The following is a 21639-nucleotide window of genomic DNA, read 5'->3' as shown; positions in this document are numbered from 1 at the left end:
TCCTATCCTCCAGGTCCCAATTCACCTTTGCTATGAATGTATATTCTTCCTTTGTTCCCGTAAATTCTGTCGTCCACCAGGGTTGCGTCCTTGGTCCTCTCCTACTCCTTGTTTATGTTAATAATTTTCCCAACTCTGTATCTTCTCAAGTTAGACCGTTTGCAGATGACTGCGTAATATATCGTACCATTTCCTCTGATTCCGATAGTTCAACCTCGCAATCTGATCTGGACAAAATTAACTTCTGGTGTTCAACCTGGCTTATGTCACTAAACGTTTCTAAAACTAAGTATATGTCCTTTACTAACGCTGCTAACCATACTCCCACTTATTACTTCTTGAATAATGCGCCACTTGAGATCACATCTTCTTACAAGTACATTGGCCTTCACTTTCAGCAGGATCTAACATGGCAGCATCACGTCAAACTTACTCTTGCAAGCCTTAACCGTTCGCTTGGGTTGTTAAACGTAATTTAAAACAGGCTCCATCACAGTTAAAAAAATTGCTTTCACCTCTTTATGTCGCCCTAAATTAGAGTATGCCAGCGCTATTTGGGACCCTCATCAAGCCTACATCGTATCAAATATTGAATCCGTGCAAAACCGTGCTGTTCGGTTTATTTTCTTTGATTATTCTTCCATTTCCAGCGTCACTAACTTGAAAAACCCTGCTGAACTAGTTGATTGGTTCCTCCGCCGGAAATATGCGCGCTTATCACTTTTTCACAAGCTTTATAACCACCCGTCACTGCGTGATAGTTTTTTTCAAAGCCCCTCTGCTCTCCCTCCACGACGCGATCACCCCAATAAAGTTCAACGCCCACAATGTCATTCACTTCCTTTCGAACAATCATTCATACCGCGCACCATTGTTGAGTGGAATGGCTTGCCAGCACTTGTTGCCACCGATAAAGATTCCAATAAATTCTTGCAGCTCTAGCACACCACGGTCATTAACTAGAATTTTTTTTCTGTAGTTTTTACCTCTTGCATAAATTGTAGCAACAGCTTGCAAACGGTGCTCTTGCTCTTGCTCCAGGCTATTTCTGCATGCGCTGCCACTTGTTATGTTCTCTGTTCTTTGTTTTTGCGTCATGTTGTCTTTTTCAGCCAATATTATGGGCACAAAAGTGTCAAGCAAATTCTTGAGCTCTTGCGAGCTATGTTCCCAATTTATTTGATTGTTTTAATGATTGTACAACGCGGTATGGCTCTAGGTTGTATTTATTGTTTCTTCCCTTCGTTGCAACTAATCACTGGTTATAATGCGTTTTGTATTTTTGTCAGTATTTTTGAATAATGTTGTATTGCTCCCATCCCCCCTCAGTAATACCCTCGCCTAGAGGGCCTTTAGGGGTATTCTGAATGAATGAATGAACGAATATATTGCAGCACATCATAAATGGTGGCAGCACATCATAAAGTTCGTGGTGCTGGTTCCGGTAATCTTGGGTGTGAAGATTTGACGAACGTATGGGCAACACAACGGTGCTCTTTCTTGAGAAATATATCGTGTAGACATGATAGTTCGATGGAAGCAAACGATTTATTTATTGATTTCAATGTTCAAAGCGCGGACGCTGCTCAAGCGAGAATGCGCGCAGTAGCGTCCAGCTCCAGATGAATTGGGGTACCTGGGAAGCTGCGTCGAAATCTCGAACACACGGGCGTTTTAGCTTTTTGGCTGCATCATAAAAGCGCCCGCCACGCCAATGCGAAAAAAAGATAACCCGAGTAACAGCAATTCAGCAGCGCAATAGTGTCCAAAGATGCCCTACCGCTCCATCTTCTATAGGGTTGGTAACAAACGACCAATTCGAAGTTATTGGCGAGGCTGTTGATGCGGCTAATTTGCAACACCGATGAACGACAAAATGGCCACCGTTGCTGACTCCCTCGCCTCAGTTACAGTTTTCTAGCACCTAATCTACTGACACTACGCTCAGATTCTCTGGTTACAAATGCTGGGTCCTGCCTGGCCTGATGCATGCTGGGCAAGACGTGCTCTGTTTAATGAATCTAGCTTTCTTTCTATTTCAAAGATGATCTGTAAACATAATCTTTGCCAGGAACACAATAATGGAGGCTCCATTGTTCACAGGTGCCTTATCACCCATATTGCAGACGAAATGATCGCTTTGTAGTTTCCTTAAAGAATTTTTGAGCTAGGTGCTGTATGCCTAATTATCCTGACGCGTGTTTGCGGCGTCTACATAATGTTGCCTACACAAATTCACCTTGGCAGCAGCAAGCGGCGAGCCCTAACAAGCCGCTTTATTCTAGTTAAGCAACAACGGGAATATTTAAGTACCAAGACTAGTCACTAGGAACGACAAAAACATCATGATATATAAAGATGAAACATTAGTAGGCTCGCTTTGTGCCTCCTAATTCTCCCCGCCGTCACTAGCTGCACTACTGGGAGCATCGCAGGAGCCATGCTATCCGGCGTGGTTCCAAACCCTTCCCTTAGGGGATGTCTTCATCATCTGTCAGAAACGAATAAGTCCGTAAAACGCAGCGAAGACCAGCATGAAGACAGAATCATATGCAGCAATAAAGGGAGTGTAAACCGTAAGAGGAGCCACTAAGCTCGATAGCAACGTCGTATGGTCGGTAAAGCGTAATTAGGTTCATCCAATGTTTTTGCTGGCGTCTGGAATTCGATAACGGCCTTCCTCCGTGTAGGACTATCAGCTCTAGAAATGAGACTCTCTTGAAACAATTCCAACAGCTTCTACGACGAACAAAAGAACCGGCGGCGAGGAGCAAGGGTTAACATGCCGCTTGCAGAGCGTGCACCCATAACGATGGTGTTAAAATCAAACGACAGGCTAGTACGCTCTTCAACAACGTCGTCTATTTCTAAAATGGCAGATTGGTGTGTTTGTAAATTGAAAACTTAGCAGCCTCAAAACAAAAAAACACCAATAATGAAGACAAAAACAAAGAAACAAAGAAAAAACGAATAGTGGGGCATACCGGTTTATGGTCTGTTTCTTCTGCTCAGTTGTCGTGCGGTTTATTCTAAACGGCCAAAACAACCTAGTGGTGTAAACCACGTGAGATTATCCTGATGCTACACTTCGTGTTTTTTCGATTGGGCTGAGCATCCGCAGCTACCGTAGTTTTAAGCGGCAATCAGAGCGGCGGTTAAGGTGTCACACAAAAATGAAGTAATCAAGCCTACACAAAACTATGCAACCAGAGCTAAGGAGCAAGTGCTACCATGGAGCTAGAACTGGTCGTATTGAAATTCAAGCAATAAAATGACTACGCGTGCCGATTGCCTCACTAATGTGGATAGTGCGTCGCGAAAGAGAGGATACGTTTTGGGTCTCCGCATTGGGCATTCTTTCACCAAGGATGGCTTTTGCGTGACGACCCATTTGTCCGCAACGGCGTATAAATATTCAAAATGTGCATAATTATTTTCACGCAAGAGTTCTTCCGTGATGACGAGAGACACTTTAGCGTGTCCTATCTCGTGTTTCAAACATGGAGGTTCTGGGTAGTTTTGTTCGTGTGTTTAACAGTTTCGAATCTAACAAAAAATAAAAAGGAAGTATTCCTTATATCTCAGCACTCTGTAGTGAAGTATTTGAAGTCACGGTAAAATTACGAACATTATGAATGGCTTCACTGCAATGATTGTGTGGATCAAGTTGGGCCATCGGGTCACAGCCTTCGCCTTTCCCGCGGCTTTTTATTGGCATCATACTTCACCATTTTGCAGCCATTCAAAAAAATTTCTGAACCTCCTTTTTAAGCATTTTTTATGTACCCTCGTTAAAACTGTTACGAACGCAAAACCAAATCCGCATATAAGTTGTAAAGCTAAACACCCTAATGAATTACAAGAAATTAACAAAATTATTCTGCAGTGAGGTGCGAAAAAATATAAATATATCTTTCCAAAGTAAAAAAAATATTTGAGGCACATGGTGTCGTCTGGGTCACAGGTATAGGCCAAACTATTCAATAAACAAGTGAACAAGGTACATTTTTATTTGTTATATTTGATGCGGACGAAAATACCACAGTTATTAGTGTACGTTCCACCAAAATTTTCAAATATAACATATTTATGTGTGAGGGAAATATAAATTGATATGTTGCTGCAGTGAAATGTCTGCATAGATGAAAAGAATGTTTTCCTATTGAAACTCTGTAGAATAATGTGGCAGTTCTCCTTCTTTTAGAGGCAAAGTGGTTGCTTATTTACGGCATGTCTGTGCTGCGAGAGGTAGCGAGGCAGAATGCGCATCTTTTGATTATTCACTTGAAATCAATGAAGGCGAACATTGCAAATAATAGTAAGCTACAAAAATTTGTATGTGAAGAAGGTGAACTATTTGTGTGATGGAGTTCGTTGGATGCAATAAATACGGGTTTATGACCAACTACTTATTAGGCAATATCTGAAAACTTTGCAAGTAGAGCGTAACGTATTTGTTGCTAACGCTCCAGCTGGTATGGTTATACCATTCGAGCATAAACAAGCACCAGTCTTACAAACAATACAAGAAAATATAACTGGGCACAGTACCTTCATTCACTAGCAGCACCGAGCTCGGTTTAGTTTTTGAGTCAAAAAATGCTCCATGATATCGCTCTGAATACCTGAAAAAGCGCGGAAAGTAACAATATAGTCAAACGTTTAGAGCGCACACGCACTGTATGCATATTTCTCTGTGCTTACCTAGTGTTCTCGAATGTGTAGTTGGACAGGAAAATGACATCCCTGCTGCTGACACATTCTTTTTGATCTACCCGGCAAATATCCTGCGGTTCCATTTCATAACCGGCCCGATCTTTTGTACCGACCTCAACCGTCCAAATAAATGATGTATTCAAGAACTAAAAGAGGTAAGACGACAATTTGTTACGAAAGCATAAACTGCTCTAAACATGCTAAAGAAATAAAATATGAGTTTAAATAGACTGACACTTTTCCCGCGATATGCTACAATTTCATGCAACAAAAATATTCATCACAACTCAAGAAGAATGATAAGTATCATGGTACCCCTATACAGGTGAACTTTAATTTTTATTGTGGGGTACACAAAATTTATGAACATTTTTTGTCAAAAAACTTGATGTGTTTAGGCTGAGTTAACAATATTCTGGCTTCCCCCCCCCCTGCTATAGAGTTATTGGTATTCTTAGATTTCCCTCATGGCAGGTAACGCATCTACCAATGTCCTGCATATATACCTTCTCAGAAACCCAACGTTTAACCACATAAAAAGAGGTAGAAGGACGGCACCCGGATTGGTTGTTGGAACCACGATGACATTTTGGCATTTTTGATATCAGAAGATGAATTTACGATTTGCTGACATCATTCTCTGTGTTTTCGTTTAGCTCCATCTTTTTCTCCATAGTTACATAAATGGGCCATTACTCGAATGACATTTTTGGAATTCATCCATGTGGCGACAATTTGTTGTCTCATTATTTTACACAAAACCACCAGCCGCAATTTTATGGAAATAAAGGTAATTTGTAAACCAAATATTTCACAAGTATTTTATTACCGGTGGTAAGGCTGCCATGAATTTTCAAGAAACTTTTAAGCATCCTGTCGATTCTGTGAGGATCTGAAGACAAAAGCGTAGTTCGAACATGTGTATATCGTTTGTTCAACGTTATCTTAACATTTTTTTGCACGCCAATCACACATTCACTAGCCCGCTTCCGAGCTCGTTTCGACGATGGCCATCGCTGTTTCCATCAAGCATTTCCTCGTCTTTTTAAGCCCTTCTGGGCACCTTCTCCGGCTGCGGTTTCTATCTGGCACAATGAAGATACCAAAACGATGATGGTGATGATTGTCATGATGTGATAGCGTTGGGGTTGGCGCTGGTAGTGGAGGTGATGATGATGATTGTTGGTGTTAATGGCGCAAGGCCAACAAGGGCAAAAAGTGCCACAGAGAGAAGTTTAATATATGATGAGACTAAGTACTAAATCCTGGTAGTAGAAGTAAAAGTAACACAATGAAAAATAGAATGAAGACGGCCTGTGTATAGGGCCACGATGATTACACGTGATATGACAATAGCTGCAGAAATTTTGTCAGCCAAACACTTAAGACCACAATGGCTAGAAAACATTGGTTCGTCAGCTAAAAAGTATGATTGGTGCAGTGGATTGTGTCGTCTGTACAATCAGAGAAATGCTTCTGTCGTGCTGTGTCCAGTGCCTTGCATGTGAATATTGTATGTACTACGGATAGGATTCTTCCACAGCTGGCATACATGGGTCGGAAAGATCCAGTGAGCAGGTGGGGGTGCGTTACATGTGTATGGCCTATCCGCAGCCTAGCAAGGGCGACTTCAGTGTATTTGTTGTGTGAGGCCGTTGTGTAGCGTCCAAATTGTGGTATTATCACATGCAATGTGTAGTCTGTTTTTTTACTCCAGTGCAATTGCTGTGTATTACGAAGCTGTCGTCTGATGTGTGTCTTTAGGTCGGTGTAAGGTACTCTTGTTATGTCAACTATAGTCATGAAAGCAGCAGCACAAGCAATTTGATCAGCGGTATCATGGCCAGGGAACCCACAGTGACCTGGTACCCAGCATATAGTTATTTCAAGGTTTGAACCATATGGCGTCATTAAAACCATTAAAAGAACATTGAGCACATATTTTTAAACGACCTTCCTGATTACAATCCCAGCACAGCGCTTATGGAATCTGGGCGCACGATGTACTTGAATTTTTTTTTGATGTTTTGATTTCAAACGAGTAAGATGTCGTATGCTCCTGCCATGTAAACACTGCTATGAAAATCCAGTGTTTTACAAACAATGAAAATTCCGTCCGTGAGCTGCACAAGAGAGAGTAGAAGCAGTTTTCCATGCGTCGCTGAAGAATTCTGCGCACCTGCACTTGTCTTGCAGAAACAGGAAGTGCTAAGTAATCGCTCTCCTGTGTACCCTATTTTTTTCTACATGCGTGAATGACAATTCGCCTGTGCGTGTGCATGTCTGAAAGGGGGACCTTGAGAGCAGAAACCTTTATTCTTAGGCTGAGAGAAAGGTAAGAAAATAGATGGCCTGTTTACAAAGAGTTGTAAGTTTGATGTATCATTCATGACAGGATTGTAAGGATGGTTAGTGAGAGAAATGATCCTAAATGCATTCAGCAAGTCAACATACTGCCGCTGACCCTCGGCACCATTTGTCGTACGCGACATACACACTCTCGACAGGGCTAGTGTGGAAAGCACTGCATGGCAGGCGAAGGCCAAGGTGCAGCACTGGGTCAGGCATTTTCAGTGCTGTTTTTGTCGCCGACCCATACACGACACATTCATACTGAAGGCAAGACCCTACCAAGGCAGTGTAAAGGCGCAGCAGGAGTTATTTGTCGGCCCCATAAGATTGCTGTGTGGAGACCTTATGAGTATTTATTGTTTTTGGGCTTTTGCAGTAATCTGTTTTTTGTGTAGAATAAATGTAAGGTTTTTGTCAAATAAAATAGCTGAAAACTTGTGCTCCTTGTTCACAGGAATCGAAACGCCATTAAGAGTGATGTCTGGGTTTGGGTGGACCAGACGCTTCCTGGAGAACACAGCACAAGCGCTCTTTCTAGGAATAATTATGAAACCATTCTAGTCAGCCCAGCCGGCAAGTTTGTTGATGCCAAGCTGGACTTGACGTTCGCAATACATGATTTAAAGGATATCTGGACGTCATTTACATACAATGAGTAAAATATTGTAGGTGGGAATGCCTTTCCAGATGAGCTTGTCTTAACTTTGAAATGTATGCACCTTACCACTCCACCTTATGGCACGCCATTTTCTAGCACATGAATATATGACAGTGCAGAACAACCTCTGACCCGAAATGTTCTCTCTGACAAGTAACTAGCAAGGTTGTTAAACATTTTATCCAAAACTGTGAATGCCTTGAGGTTATTGAGGATCCATTACGCCAAGCGGTCTCATAAACATTTTCGAGGTCGAAAAACACAGTAAACAGAAGTGTCTGTGAACGAAGGCATCCTTGATGCATGACTGTAGTGCACAAGTTGATCGTTTGTGGATCTCCGCTCCTTAAAACCTACGTGGCAGCCCTCGAGAAGACCGTTCTACCCCAAAACGTACACCAACCTCCGGTTTATCATCTTCTCGAGGAGACTGCACAGGCAGCTCGTCAGAGCTATGGAACGGTCACTTGTGAGTGCCGACGTGTTCTTTCCCTCCTTCAAGAAAGCCACTACTATGGCCTCCCTCCAAGACCGTGGATTATGCCCCGAAAGCCATATTTTATTGCATAGATGTAGGAGTGCTTCAAGTGCGTCTATGTGTACGTGTTGTATCAATGTATATGTGATGTCTGGGCCTAGAGCTGAGGCTTTACACGTTTCACAAGACAAGGAAACAGAATTACACAACCAATACCCGAGTGAAGATGTCACTATGTATTGTGTCCTAAGGAATGGTATGTAGGTTGTTTCTTGTTGAAAAGGCATGCTGCCGAGGATGTTAAAACGTCTCTATCAGGTGACCTCGGGCATCCGCGCGAGAAAAGCCCCAAAAGAGAATTGTGTGCATTAAGGTTGTCTGTCAGGATGTATGGTTCGGGCAGCTGGTTAACCAGCGCCTGGAAGTCGGAGCTCAAAAGTTCAAAACAGGGAGTAATGGTTATAGAGCATACCGTTATCAACTCATTCTATATTATTGGGTGGATTGCTACAGTCTCAAAGAAAGTGTTCAAAGTGACAGGGTGGCATGCTAAGGATTTCCTGGTTGTATATTTCCACATCGCCCGAAGAGGGTGTGCAGCCATCTCTGTCCTTTTGGAATACCATTTAACTATGCAAGACATTTGTGTGATCAAAATTCAAATGTGTTTCGTCAACACGCACTACACTTGGCTGATTAGCATGCAGTATTTCGTATACATTATCAATACTTTTCAGAAGGCTTCTGCACTTGCATTGGATGATGTTTTCTCTTCTAATTATGAAGTGTTTGTAGCTACTGGAGCGTGTTGTTTATGTATCGTCTTTCGGGGCTTGGACTCGGTGGGGGGAGATTTTCGGCCCCTGTAGAGTTTAGGAAGCAGAGACCCGTTCGTTCCGCTGTGACGGCGACAGGAACAGTCTTACGTTCATCTCATCCTCGGATGTCCTAGGGGTGCCCGATGGACCAGGCCCCCAGGGCTTCGCACCCATTCGGTGGCCTTTGTTTTTGAGCCGCAACCACAAAATGTGTCGGGAGCACCAAAGGTGGCAGGGGTGGTGAGGCAGGCGTAAGAGCTAATGCGGGGCCCCCGGTGTTCATCGCCTGCATAGCCTCCAGTGGAATCAGGGAAGGTGAGGAAGGAAGGGCCGGAGGGGCATTGGTCCGGATGGTGACTTGCCACCACAGCCGCTGCTGGCTCAGTAAGGGCTGTGGTGACGGGTTGGCCTGCCTGAGGCAACCCTTCTGTGGGCAAGGGTGGGACCAGGCCAGGCTCGCTGAACTGGGTCCCTGTGGACACTGCACGCCACTCTGCCACGCAGCGACCTGAGTCGGCGTACTTCCCCAAGCGGAAAAAGGCGAACCTCTTTCGCGCCTCTGGGAAGCTGATGTTTTCTGTGTCCTTTATGTTTAGTATTTTCTCAGGTTGAAACTTCTCGCATTTTTAGGAGTATGCCGCGTGTAGACCCTGACAGTTAATGTAGAAGATTTGTTGTGAGCTACAATTATCTGATAGTGGTCATGTTGGGCACACTTGGCACAGGTTAGATTGACCGGACACGAGTTAGTACCATGCCCAAAACACTGGCACTTGAAAGAGCGCCGCGCGTTGGGATGTACGCTAAGAAGGAGCACCTGATGAAACCAGCATAGATGTGGTGGGTAGGACGGAACGGTCAAATGCCAGGATGATATATCTAGTGGGTACTACCTTATTGTCTCTACTTAGGGATGGCAGCCGTCACACCTTCACTTTGTAGGCCTTCAAGCAGATTGGCCTCTATCCCGTTTGCTATATCTGGCTACGAGATCACACCCTGCGAGCTGTTCAGGCTGTGGTTGGGCGTGACCTTGATGTCAAGATCGGCAATTCGGGTCTGCTTCAGGCGTTTTGTGGCCTGCTGTTGACTGTGTACCTCGACCAAGATCTCGCCTGTTCTTTGCTTCTTAGCTTTAAAGTATTCATCTATACTACGTTTTAAAACTTTGAAATGAAGGGCACCGACTCTGAAGCAATAGGCCTGAATTGTTCATGAGAATCAATAACCAAGAAGTGGGGGTATTCTTAAGGTTTTAAATTGTCACTTCCGGAAGGAGTGGAAAGGATACTTTAGAGTAGCCCCTTTTAGGGGGCCAATAATTGGGTTTTGGGAATTTAGAGAAACCATACAGCATGTATAAAAGCAGGGGAGGGGGTACTTTTTGCGCTCGGGTTACCCTGATACCAAGAGAGGTACCGGAGCTACCTGCCTGTTAAACAGACCAGGATCCCATCCGCCGGAGCTTGACCTGGGCTCCGACCTCTACCGTTTGTGGTTTCTGCCCTTCACCCTACAACTCCTAGCCACAGTAGATTACAGCGTGAGTATGGAGGCTCGGGGTCCGTAGTGTCGCCAATATCGTCACCAAGATTACTCTTGCTGCCACGTCCCCAGGATAGTAGTGGAGGTGATGACGATGGCAAAATAAATTTTGTACAAAACTAAGAAAGGAAAAGCAGGTATCTTCAAACCCAGCAGATGCCTCTCCTCGTCAGACGCACTTTCTAGCCGGTCACCATAGGTGACGACCTAGAAAACTTGGATGACAGCTTTGAAGGTCAGGTTGGAGTTAAAGCAGTCACATCTCCCACTCCTGTAGTGGAGGTATTCGTGCAGGTAATTTATTCGTGAACGGTTTGCATCAACAGTTTCATTTATTACGAAAAGGAATGGTCTATCAAGTCGCCTATAATCACCGATTGTAATGAAAATACCTTGATCACGCTACACGGCGCGCCCCCATTCGCGTACGCAATTCTCTGATTACGTCCCGGCTTGCCCTACATCAACATGCTTAGTCGTTTTATTTATTTAAATCCAGGGTTGTGTCGTTTTTACATTGTAATTCAAGGCTTTCGCAAAATATCATCAGGCGATCCGCTTGTTTTTATGAAAACCTGAAAAAGAGGGTGTTGAAAGAGAATAGCCTTGCACTGATGTCTCCATGCAACTCTTCCAATGTCTTCCCCTGCCACCCTAGAGCTTGTTTCTTCCCAGTAGGTTCACTACACTAGCAGAATAAGGTTTTCCGCAGACCAGCAATTGTTTGTTCGTATCTCTCGCGCCAGCCGTCCCTGTATTTGCGATGCCAGTGGTGGTGAAAGTACGCTCGTCAAAGCATAGAAAGTATCCCAGACACCTAAGGACTGGGGAGATATTAGCGCTCCAGCGAAGCCTACAAGCAAAATATTAAAGGATCCTCACCATAACGCCTAAGACTTTAACGTGGCGAAGCTGTACGCAACCTTCACGACCATCACGATGCCTTAGCTTCACGACTGCAGCCGATTCGATTCTCCTTCGCTGCCGCAACGACCTCTACTCCATTGTTGTTTCTATAAGTTATGGCTTTCCTTACTTTATTTAAGTGATAACCATAGGACAGCAACATGAAGGGGCGTACGCTATGACGTGTCTCTCCTACCGAGCAAGTGTTGCCAAGTTTACTGCGAATGCTGGAGTCTTTCTTGTTTCGACCAAATCTGACCATGTTTGCAGCGAACGTTAGTTTTTTGTCAATCTTGTACTATCTTCATAAGGGGGCCTGCTTGGGCTGACACCATGGGCCGGGAGCGCTGGGCTGCCGCAGTGTGTAACGCACACAGGTGCGCTAGGCATTTTCTTGTTTTTTTTTCTCCCGTGTAGCCATTGCGAGGTACGCGCTCACGTCGGCGCACTCATGAGCCCATGTACATTCTTGGTATTTTTATGTGCGGCCATGAATGTGGCCGAAAATGCGGCCATGTGAGGGCATGTGCGGCATTTTATGTGCGCCATGAAGACGTCTTCAACCACCGCTGACCCTCCCGTCTTGCAGCGTTGCAGACTGATTAAGATGGGCTGGCTCTCTGTTTGCTGAAACACGCTTTCTTTCTCACCGTCTAGAATAAATACGTTTTAGGGGCGTCTTTCAATGAGGCACCCGCTTCTTCGAACACTATCCTCTTATTTTAAACGTTTTCTAGCAAACAACTGTGTCGATTGTAAGTTTACAACTATGTGTGGCTATAATATTTGTTATGGATTGCCAACGGTGGGTGGATGCAGCGGTAAGTCAGATTGATATGATTGCTCATCGACATTGCTGCCAATCATCCCTCAGCAAACCAGAACACATCTAGTGTCCTCCTCATTTTTGTGTGAAACTCTAAAAGCCAGGGCATAAAAAACTAAAACGTCTATAGATCATCGCTGTAGCTGCTGCGAAGATGAAGTTATAATGACGGTACGCCTCAGAGGACGTCGTTTCCTATTTGGATTAGTTTGTTTCATGCCACGCTTAGTTCCACTTTTTATGTGACAATGTCAAGGTACTATCCATGGAACCCCGAGTAACGAAGTTTTTGCGCAAGCGTCTTGGTTCTTTTCCCAAAAAAGATGTCAAGTGTTGGAACCTGCCGTCGTATTGAAATGCCCCTGCTATTTGCAAAGAGCTGGACCTACCGATTGTCTTAAGACGCTCTTTGGAAGGAAGCTTTTAGGGAAAAATGTGGGAAGAAAGGTTTACTTAGGAAGATTTTTTTTACCGTTGTCGCTTGTCTGGATGGCCAAGGGGGAGGGGACTGTTTTTTCTGACCTAATACATTTCCGAATATTTAAGTGAGGTGAAGTCTGTTTCAGTTCTTCCGGCCCGTAAAATTGAAATCGCGTTTTGTATATGCCGAATCCAGTATCTGTTGTCAATATTTGGCTATCACAATTATAGGACAAATGCACTTTCCATTCACGCCCCACCACTACACTTGTCTGAATTCACGTCTTCAAGTACTGGTTTGTTCTCTGAAGACCTCGCATAATATCCTTTGCCCCTTTACGAACATGGTTTCGAAAACCATTGTGAATGGCCATCTATTTTACCTTTTGTTCCACTTGTAAACAATACCGACAAAACGGGATCTTATGGTCAAAAACGGATTGTGCGATGTCCATAGATCATTAATTTTTGTCGCCATTGCAGCAAGGTGGGGGCACAAAGTTGAGGCTTTTCTCTGGGCCGAATCATCGCTTCGGCACTGAGCTCTTGGGAAGTTACAAAAGAGAGTATAAGTACTAGCTGTCTCGCAGATACGTGCCTAATTCCACAAAAGTATAAGGTTATAACAATGCTTTTTTCTAACAAAATATATGTATCAGCTGTCGTGGTTGCTTTTCTGGTGCCAGGGTAATCAGTGGTATGTTTGCTGTCCGGGATGCACTAAAATCAACTTAACAGGTGGCACACGGAGAAGCCTGTGTAGGCTTGTGGCGGACTTTAGCTTAAAAAGGTGCACAGCGCTGCTTTTATTTGCCGCTGTGGAAGCTCCTGAGGGACAAATTCAGAATATAACTTGTACGCATCCATGCAAGCAGCTAAGCACCTGTAGTCCGGCTTATCAGCGATGAAAACTGCCTCACAACAATAGTCGCTTGGAGCTGCGACCAGTGGCGCTTCCAACCAACCGTCTGCAGTGATGATGCGCTTCTTGTTACTTAAGGCTTGCTCCTTACATCCTCTGAATGCGTAAAGTTCAGGAACGTGCTCTGTACTTATATTACTGAACGTAAAAAAATTCAGCGTTCGCGCTATTGGAAGGTGAGGAGCAGACATGGTGAAGTAAATTTCACCGCCCCTTCACAGTGCAAGGGGAAAGCTAGCTTCTTCGTGTACTCTGAATGTCAGAAACCGCTGGCTCGAGGCAATCTCCTTTCTTAAAGCAATATATATATGCATGGAACACTGCTTCCACTAGGCAAAACGACAAAGCTTACACTGGATAATGCTAGACTCGGCATCTTTGCAGGCCAGACCTCCCGCTAAGAGTCAAAACTCGGTTGTCTCTACCGAGTTTTCTATTCTCACCAGCATTCCCTAATAAATACTCTGGGCGGTTCATAACTCTGGTTTACAACTGGTTCGGCATCATCTCGTCTCGGGGTAGTCCGAAGTTAAAAACTGTCTTCTCCCCTTCTTGGTAGTGCTGAAAGTACCGTATAGGCCTCCCAGTAGTAATTGTTGTAGTAGTTCTTCAGAACCTTATCTCCTAATGAGCTTGCTGTGTTTTTTACTGTGGAAGTCCAAGTTATAATTACGTCATCTTTCGTCCGTGGACAGGAAGAATTATCGCACAGTCTCCTTATCTCGAAGCCTGCTTGACCCAAATTTCTATCGGCACACTTTAGTGTACGGGATCTGTAAGTGTAAAGCTTTCTTTACTTTGGCTACTCGTGTTTGAGTCCACCGGGCGAATTTTCGACCAGGCAGAAGAATTCTGTGTTAAAGCAGAGGCCGGTTGAGGACGGCCACAAATCGTCCGGCTATCTTTTATGATGTCAATTTCGTGAAAATCTTCAAGTATGCGTTGAGCTTTTTAGAGGCAACAAAAAATGGTACATTTAGCGTTGGAACTTTACCGAGCACTCATTGCTTTCGCGAATTCTACTTGACGCCTTCAGAGCACTGACATCATCGGTGGCTTCTCTTCTGTGCAGCCTATTATTCTGTGAGTTGGAAACCTTGGGCGCAAAGTCTGCAAAACAGAGTTGTTGCGTTTGTCAGGTCACCAACCGAGCCCCGGATATAACTAGTAAACAGGCGCAAAAGACGTGTGATATATTAGGATTTCTACCCTAGTTTGTGCAGTTTCGGGCCGATGTGAGACCGCTGAGTTATCCCCGCATGTTCACTGCGGTAAACCAAAATAAGTTTGTTTCTTACGCCCGGCCGATCGGCACCAAGTTCAGCTACATCGGAGTATCTAGACGCCTCCGCTGAAGAATGGGCCCTGTAGCACATCGTGCCTAGTCCGTCCATGCCCGTGGCAGTAGGATGAGAACGGATCGCGTGAATAACCCGAATAACAATTACAGCGGCTGCCGCCGCATAACAAATAAAACATTGCCATGGGTTTTGATGAAAAATTGCAGAACAGTAGCCCAGCCGTCAGCGTTCCACGCCGTAAACCACCGGAATCTTATGCGCCCTAACCATGCGGACATTTGGTGAACCCACTAAACCTGCCAAAGCATTTCCTATCCCTGATGCCCCAAAAAAGGCCGCCAAAATTATTTTCTAATGCGTGATGTGGTACTCCTATCGCATGAAGCAACCGCCAAAGCAGCAGCTATCTAATCCACCAGCCAAATTCCCGAGGTTCTATTCAACCAACAAAAGCTGATTCAGGTCCCGGAAGCTCAAAATATAATTTTGAAAGCTCCCGCTACACATGTTGTGGGTAATCTCAGTGAAGTGACTTTAATTTAGCTAGGAGCTGTGACCGATACTTTCTTACCCTACATAAAACACTTTCAGGATACCATAAAAGGCGTCATTCATTAATTAGACTCTGCCACCACAACCGAGCAACATACCTATAACACTGCGTCGTCAGCATGCATAGGGCAAGGCCGGCTGCTTTGGTAATGAACGTCTGTCGTACTAAAATTGAGGATTCCCGCACATGCCTTACTACTTCCACAAACTGCGCACTCGATGGCACCCGAATCGTCGACGATGGAATCAGTGCTGCACTTTGTGTGGAGGTAAGAGTCCTGGCACAACGTTTTTCCTCCCTGACGTGGATGTTTCTGTCCACTGTAATAAACGTGACCCTCCCCAAAACCACGTCGGCCAACCGAAAGGGAAAGAGTGCAGACTTGCCCACCCAAAGGCAGCGAAAAATGCAGAATGGGTTCGCGCTCTCCGGCCATTTGTTCTCGCACGAGAATGCCTTTCCTGTGCGGTAATGCGTTCTTCTCGCCATCATGTCAATAACCTCAAACATGACCTCTTCGAACATCGCAAAATAATGCCTCGAAGAGCAGCCAATGCAGCATGACAGCTGCTCTTCCATAGTTGCCTCAAGTTGCCACGTAGCCCAGTTTGCCAGTCCAACTGACCCCACGCGGGCAGCCACTGGTGGTCCTCGCTTCCAACAACTGGAACGGAAAAACGCCAACCAGCAGAATCAGATTGACCTACAGACTACTGCCACTAAAAGCCCTTGCATGCAACAACTGGAATGGGAAAACGCCAACCTGAAAAAGTGACTCCAAATGCAAGTGGTTCGCAACAAAAATATAGAACGTCGCCTCTGCGAAATGCTTACTCATTCAATAGCACAGCAGGAGGTACCGATACCGTGAATCCATGACACAGCGATGCCTCCACCCAAGTGCACACTGGTTTCAACAACTAAACCTCTCCCTAATAAGAGCGCGTTGAACAGTTCATAAATAGGTTTGCAAAATATCTGGAACGCCACATTGCGGCACTTCAACAACGGCGCACGGCTGTAGAAGCCGTAAAAAATTGTCAGGTATCTGAGCTCAGGCTGTTGGACCCGCATGCCACGCCACACCCAGCCAGGCAACCCGCCACCTCAATCTATCAAAGCCAAGGTATCAGATGACGACCGGTAGCCTAGCAACGATTGCAACCCCTAGGTGTCCAACAAACCCACAATCAGTCATTAGGCAATGACATTCTCGTTCCTTTTGCCACAAACACGCATCGTTATGATTCTCCCCGTGCCAACATTCGCCATTCGCCATTGCATTAAAAAACAGAGACGTACAAATTGCGACTTTTAGGCTCCACAACATACACCACGAGTTAACAAAATATGACATCTATACCCCCCAGACAAGTAAAAAGCCGCAGATGCACCCTATGTCCACAACCATTAGGAACATCTTCGTCGAGCTTGTCTCGCCGTAGAAAAATCAGAGTAGTCCATTCGTCCTAATATCTGTTCCTGGATAGCCTGCTCCTCTTAGTTTGTATCTGCTTCTCAGTGTTTCTCTTAGTAGCCTATTCCTCTTATCATCTCAAAAGAATGGTTGTATTTTACTTACTGAAATTCAGATTTTCTTTTAACCACCCAACGTCCACAGTATCAAATTTTATACGCGCTGTTTGAGAAACCAGAAAGTGACTATAAATCGCATTACGCTAAAGCCGACGCCGAGAACATCCTTCTCAATATGCTGACGGAGTTTTGTCACGTGTGTAGTAAAGGAAGACGCCACCGAGTTTTTGTTGGAAGCTTAAGAAATATTCCCGAACCATGAGCTCCTCTAACGGCATCCCACCGGCATCGTTTACTCAAACATTGGGTACTCATCATTTTTGTCCTACATTTGACTAGTTTCTAGTTCAGAAGACGTTGGGTGATGAAAAGTCATTTTATTATGTTTAACACCGAGTAAATGCTCATCGTAACTTCACATTTATCGGTATCATATTTGGTACAGTTGGCCTTCATTGATAGCAGAGTATTTGTATCGCGTTTACTACGCTTTTGAATACAAGTTTAAACAGCAAGCATGTAACCTGTATTTTCTATTCAGCTTCTCTTTTTTGATCTTGGAGTTAAGAGCAAACACGCCTGCATCGTAACCGGCGAAGCCATCTGTGGTAGTTGTGGCTTGTCGGAAAATGATGATGAAGATTACATTACCCTAGCTGTGGCGAACCCCTCCGAATTATGCGATGACCATGCAGACAACAATCGCTTTCGCTGCCCTTTTAAGGAAGTGAGCACACCCAACAGGTGAAATGTTACGACCGTAAAGCCAAAACCCACGTTGACGTCCCCCTGCGCTGCAATTGCTGGAGTATACGAGTTTTATGAGAGATATACCAGCATAACTATCAAGTCTCGCTAGCCAAGTGCATGATCGCTTTAGGCACTGGTACGTGTATGTTTTATACCAAGTTATCTTCATCTGCGTCGTGAATGCGTGAAATGTCCACACTCGCGAGAGTCATCAGTCGAAGTACTGGGAACTGAAGCTGAGGACCTTCGTTGCGAGCCTATCAGAAAGCCTGATTTCCACAGGAAAAGTGCCAAGAGCAGTCTGCCTTGGCCTTCTGGGACGAAGGCGAAGTTAAAGCTTAGTTGTCCGCACAATGACGTTCGCTGCGGCGGGATGGGGCATGTTCCACTAAAGATGACCAAGCGACTTCGATGTAGCAGCTGTTACTAAGCGTAAACGTATGTAGCACAGTTTAGTGCCAGAATACAAAGTAACAATCCCCTCACTAAGCAAAGCAATTCCTTCTTCAAATGCCAATCGCCAAATGAATGCAACTGAAAATGAGACAACACAAAAACCCACGGCATCACACCATCATCATCATCATCATCACCAGCTTATCTATTCCCACTGCAGGGCAAAGGCCTCTCCCATTAATCTGCAATTACCGCGGTCCTCTGCTAACTGCGACCAATTTATCCCCGCCAACTCCTTCATCACATCTGCCCATCCATCGTTCTGCCTATATAACACATATATTACGTGTAATTTTTTTCACTGGCTTAACATTTGCAATTGTTTTTTATGCGAAGGCAAGCACATTAGTCCTTAACAACGGTACACACGTGTCTGTATTTTTATTTGCCTGCAATTGTGTTTAGGCTTTCTCGTATTAATTCGCACCAATGACACCATTCAATTACCCGAAGGTTGCACCATAAAGCATAATTGAAGTCGTTCAATAACAAATTAAAGAATTTCCTTTGACGTAAGATAACCCTGCTGTAAATGCGTATGCCCTTACCTGCTAGTGGTCGCAAAAGGTTTACTAAACGAAGAAAAACCCGCAAAACGAACAAAAATTACGTCGCCATTTAGCAGAACTGTGCAGGGGGCCACTGAGTATGCAGAAACTTCAAGTCACCGAAGATAGTTGTGCACGCAATTGAAGGGTGACCTCGGCACCCACATCACAAGGTACCTTCTTCTATCCCTCATGGGAAATAGGGAGTCAATAGCACCCACAACGCAGCAATCAAGGACAGTTACTCGTAATTGGCCGAGAACACAGATAGAACTTCTCAATGATCTTCAAAACCAAGGCAAGAAATAGTGCCAGAACAGTGCTGCTCAAGCTAGCGTATAAGGACGCTACAAACCCCGAACGTGATCCACTCTTCACTATTACAGTTCTTACAGCCGCAGCCGGAACCATCATCTGGAACACTGCACCGCGAATGGGAAAAAATGCAATTGAGCTTGTCGAAAATTTCAAACCTGAATAAAAAAAGCACTATAATATAACAAGAGTAATAAGTATATTAGGAGAGAAATGCCCTGTCAGTGGAAGCAGGCCGATATAACGGTATTTCTGGAATTTGAAAATCCGTTTGCACCCCCAAACCTACGATCCATTTCACTAAAGTCATATGTAGTATATACGTTGCACTAAATGTGTAGTAAATATGCTGCTAATATGCAGTAAACGCGATGTTTTTCAAATGCCATGTATAGCTTCCAGCCACACCTAATCACACAGTACGTACTCATCCAAAATAAATAGGATAGAGCTGAGCGGCTTCCCGAGCCTCATAAGCGCTGTATCCTCGCTTTTAACAAAAAGGGTGCTTTTGATCATTTCAGTCACCACGCTATTATGCAGGGCTTCGCATCCTTTGGTTGTGGGCCAAGAATGTAGTTATGTGGAATCTTTCCTAAATAATCGTTCTGCAACAATAGGAACAGGCCATCGTCGTGCATTCCCGTTCAAGACAATTTGTCTTGGCAGTTTCCAGAGCTCGCACGTTTTTATTCTAACCATTTAAAACCTTCTGTATTTCTTAGAAGAAATATTTTAATAAAAGCAATCTACGCGGATGATATTGAAACGTTGCGGCAGGCGAAATGACACCATCCTTTTTTCCTATGAACATAATGAGAATTCTTTACATGCTGCCATTACGGAACTCTGGCTGGCTGCTTCCCGCACACAGCATTTTTATGGTAATTGTCGCGGCACCACAATTACGATCCGTCACGTCCGGTGCCATCACCCCACCCCCCTGTCGACGACGACCATCTGAGGCCTTAGTAGGCTGATGATTGGATGCGGATGAGTGATGCGATTAAACATTAACTAAAAAATTGCTTGCCGCCACGGATGGTGATGATGACTTTCATGGCGCCTGGCCCTTTAACAACACAATATCTAGCCGCGATAAAGCGTCAAAGGTCCTACATCTATGTCGGACAGAAGACCGGTGAAACACGTTTTTGGCTTGGCATGGTAGGGCTTGTTTTGGCTGGTTTTCGTTCGGTTCTCTCGGGCTGGGGAGATGGGACGGTGGAAATCACCGTGTTCAGGTCTCGGCGGCGCGGGGATGCCGGGCGCGGTTTTGTTATCGCTTACCGCTGTGTCCAACCCATAAGGTGCTATATTGGGAACTCAAAACGGAGATTAACCCGCCCCTTTGCAAAATATTACGCGGCGGAAGAACCGATGAGGTGGTCTCGGGCCGATAGGTAATCGGTCTATTTACAAGAGACAAAATTGACATATATGCCGTACGAACATGGCGAGCATGACAAAGCCCACGCGAATAGTGCACTCAGACTGCGTCTGCCCGGCGCTGTGTCTGCCGCTCGCAGTCTGCGTGTCAGATATGTCAGATGCAAGCTGTTCTTTCGCGGCGATTTGTCGACATCTCGACTTACCAAACAATTGCCTGGGCCTAAGTTTTAACATATCCCTGCTCGTTTTGCTCTTTTCGCTTGTCTTGAACCAGCCAAGTGCGTTATCCTCTAAGTGGTATAAAACAGTGGGGAACATGATCGTCTGGTCCCACATGTTGAGGAGGCTGACGCGTTTATATGTGTTTAGCCAGTCATCAACATCGATGGTATCAATTCCGCAAAGCATACTGTGTTCACAGGAACTGGAGGTGATTATTAGAGTAAGAGCCACTGGTGCGGCTGTATCAACACCTTGCGGAATTGTCGACGCACGAAATGCCCACCCGTCGCGTAATTGCGCGATGGCTGCTTGGGCTTGCCTGCGGTAATGGACGCTTGCGTCCAGGTAGAAAAGATGCGGAGCTTGGGCGCTGGATAGAGAATAATTCTGCACTCCCCACCAATACTTTAGTAAAATTGACAGATGAGCTAGTTAGTGGTAATACATGGTTAAGTAGCGCATAAAACGGAACGACAGCAGAAAAGAGACACACGACGGCGGTAACTCGCAACTGATTTTATGAGGCAAAACCACAAATATATACTCAGAATGAACCAGGGAGCTGGTCAACCTCTCGAAAGTGCGGTTTGATAAACAGAAATGTTGCAGGATTACGATTCAATAAACACAAGATTACAATGTACTCAATCATCCAACAACCCGCAAAACACCTGCGTTAACGTATTTGATAAGAACAGAAATTACCTTTTATATGGTGCTATCGACGCGTGGCTGACACACTTCTCATCGCTCTTTTTTATATAGAAAACATCAATTACTCACGTGTCATTTAATGATTGCGCCCCCACAACATGCTGGTGTTTTCAATAAGTGGACAACATGTCGCTTGGTCCTCATCTGTGTGGGTCGCAAAATGCCGTGTAATATGTGTCTGAGGGTTGTTCTTGAGTTACCTCCGCTGTTC

General features: G+C 44.7%; 1 protein-coding gene across 1 annotated transcript in view; it reads right to left on the bottom strand.

Moving 5' to 3' along the window:
* Window positions 1-21639, bottom strand: part of LOC144141916 (uncharacterized) — a 153802-nt gene that overhangs the window by 105759 nt on the left and 26404 nt on the right. Inside the window, exons 2-3 of the mRNA XM_077673379.1 lie at window positions 4705-4862; window positions 4552-4625 (exon numbers count right to left, since the gene is read on the bottom strand). Of these exons, the coding sequence (XP_077529505.1) occupies window positions 4552-4625; window positions 4705-4862 (232 nt within the window). The remainder of the gene's footprint in view (window positions 1-4551; window positions 4626-4704; window positions 4863-21639) is intronic.

This window comes from Haemaphysalis longicornis, unplaced genomic scaffold (genome assembly GCF_048455015.1).
Source record: "Haemaphysalis longicornis isolate Haplotype H1 unplaced genomic scaffold, Haemaphysalis longicornis Haplotype H1 scaffold_6, whole genome shotgun sequence".
Lineage (NCBI taxonomy): Eukaryota > Metazoa > Arthropoda > Arachnida > Ixodida > Ixodidae > Haemaphysalis > Haemaphysalis longicornis.
The sequence above is the reverse complement of the archived record's forward strand: the minus strand, read 5'-3'. Positions and strand labels throughout refer to the sequence as shown.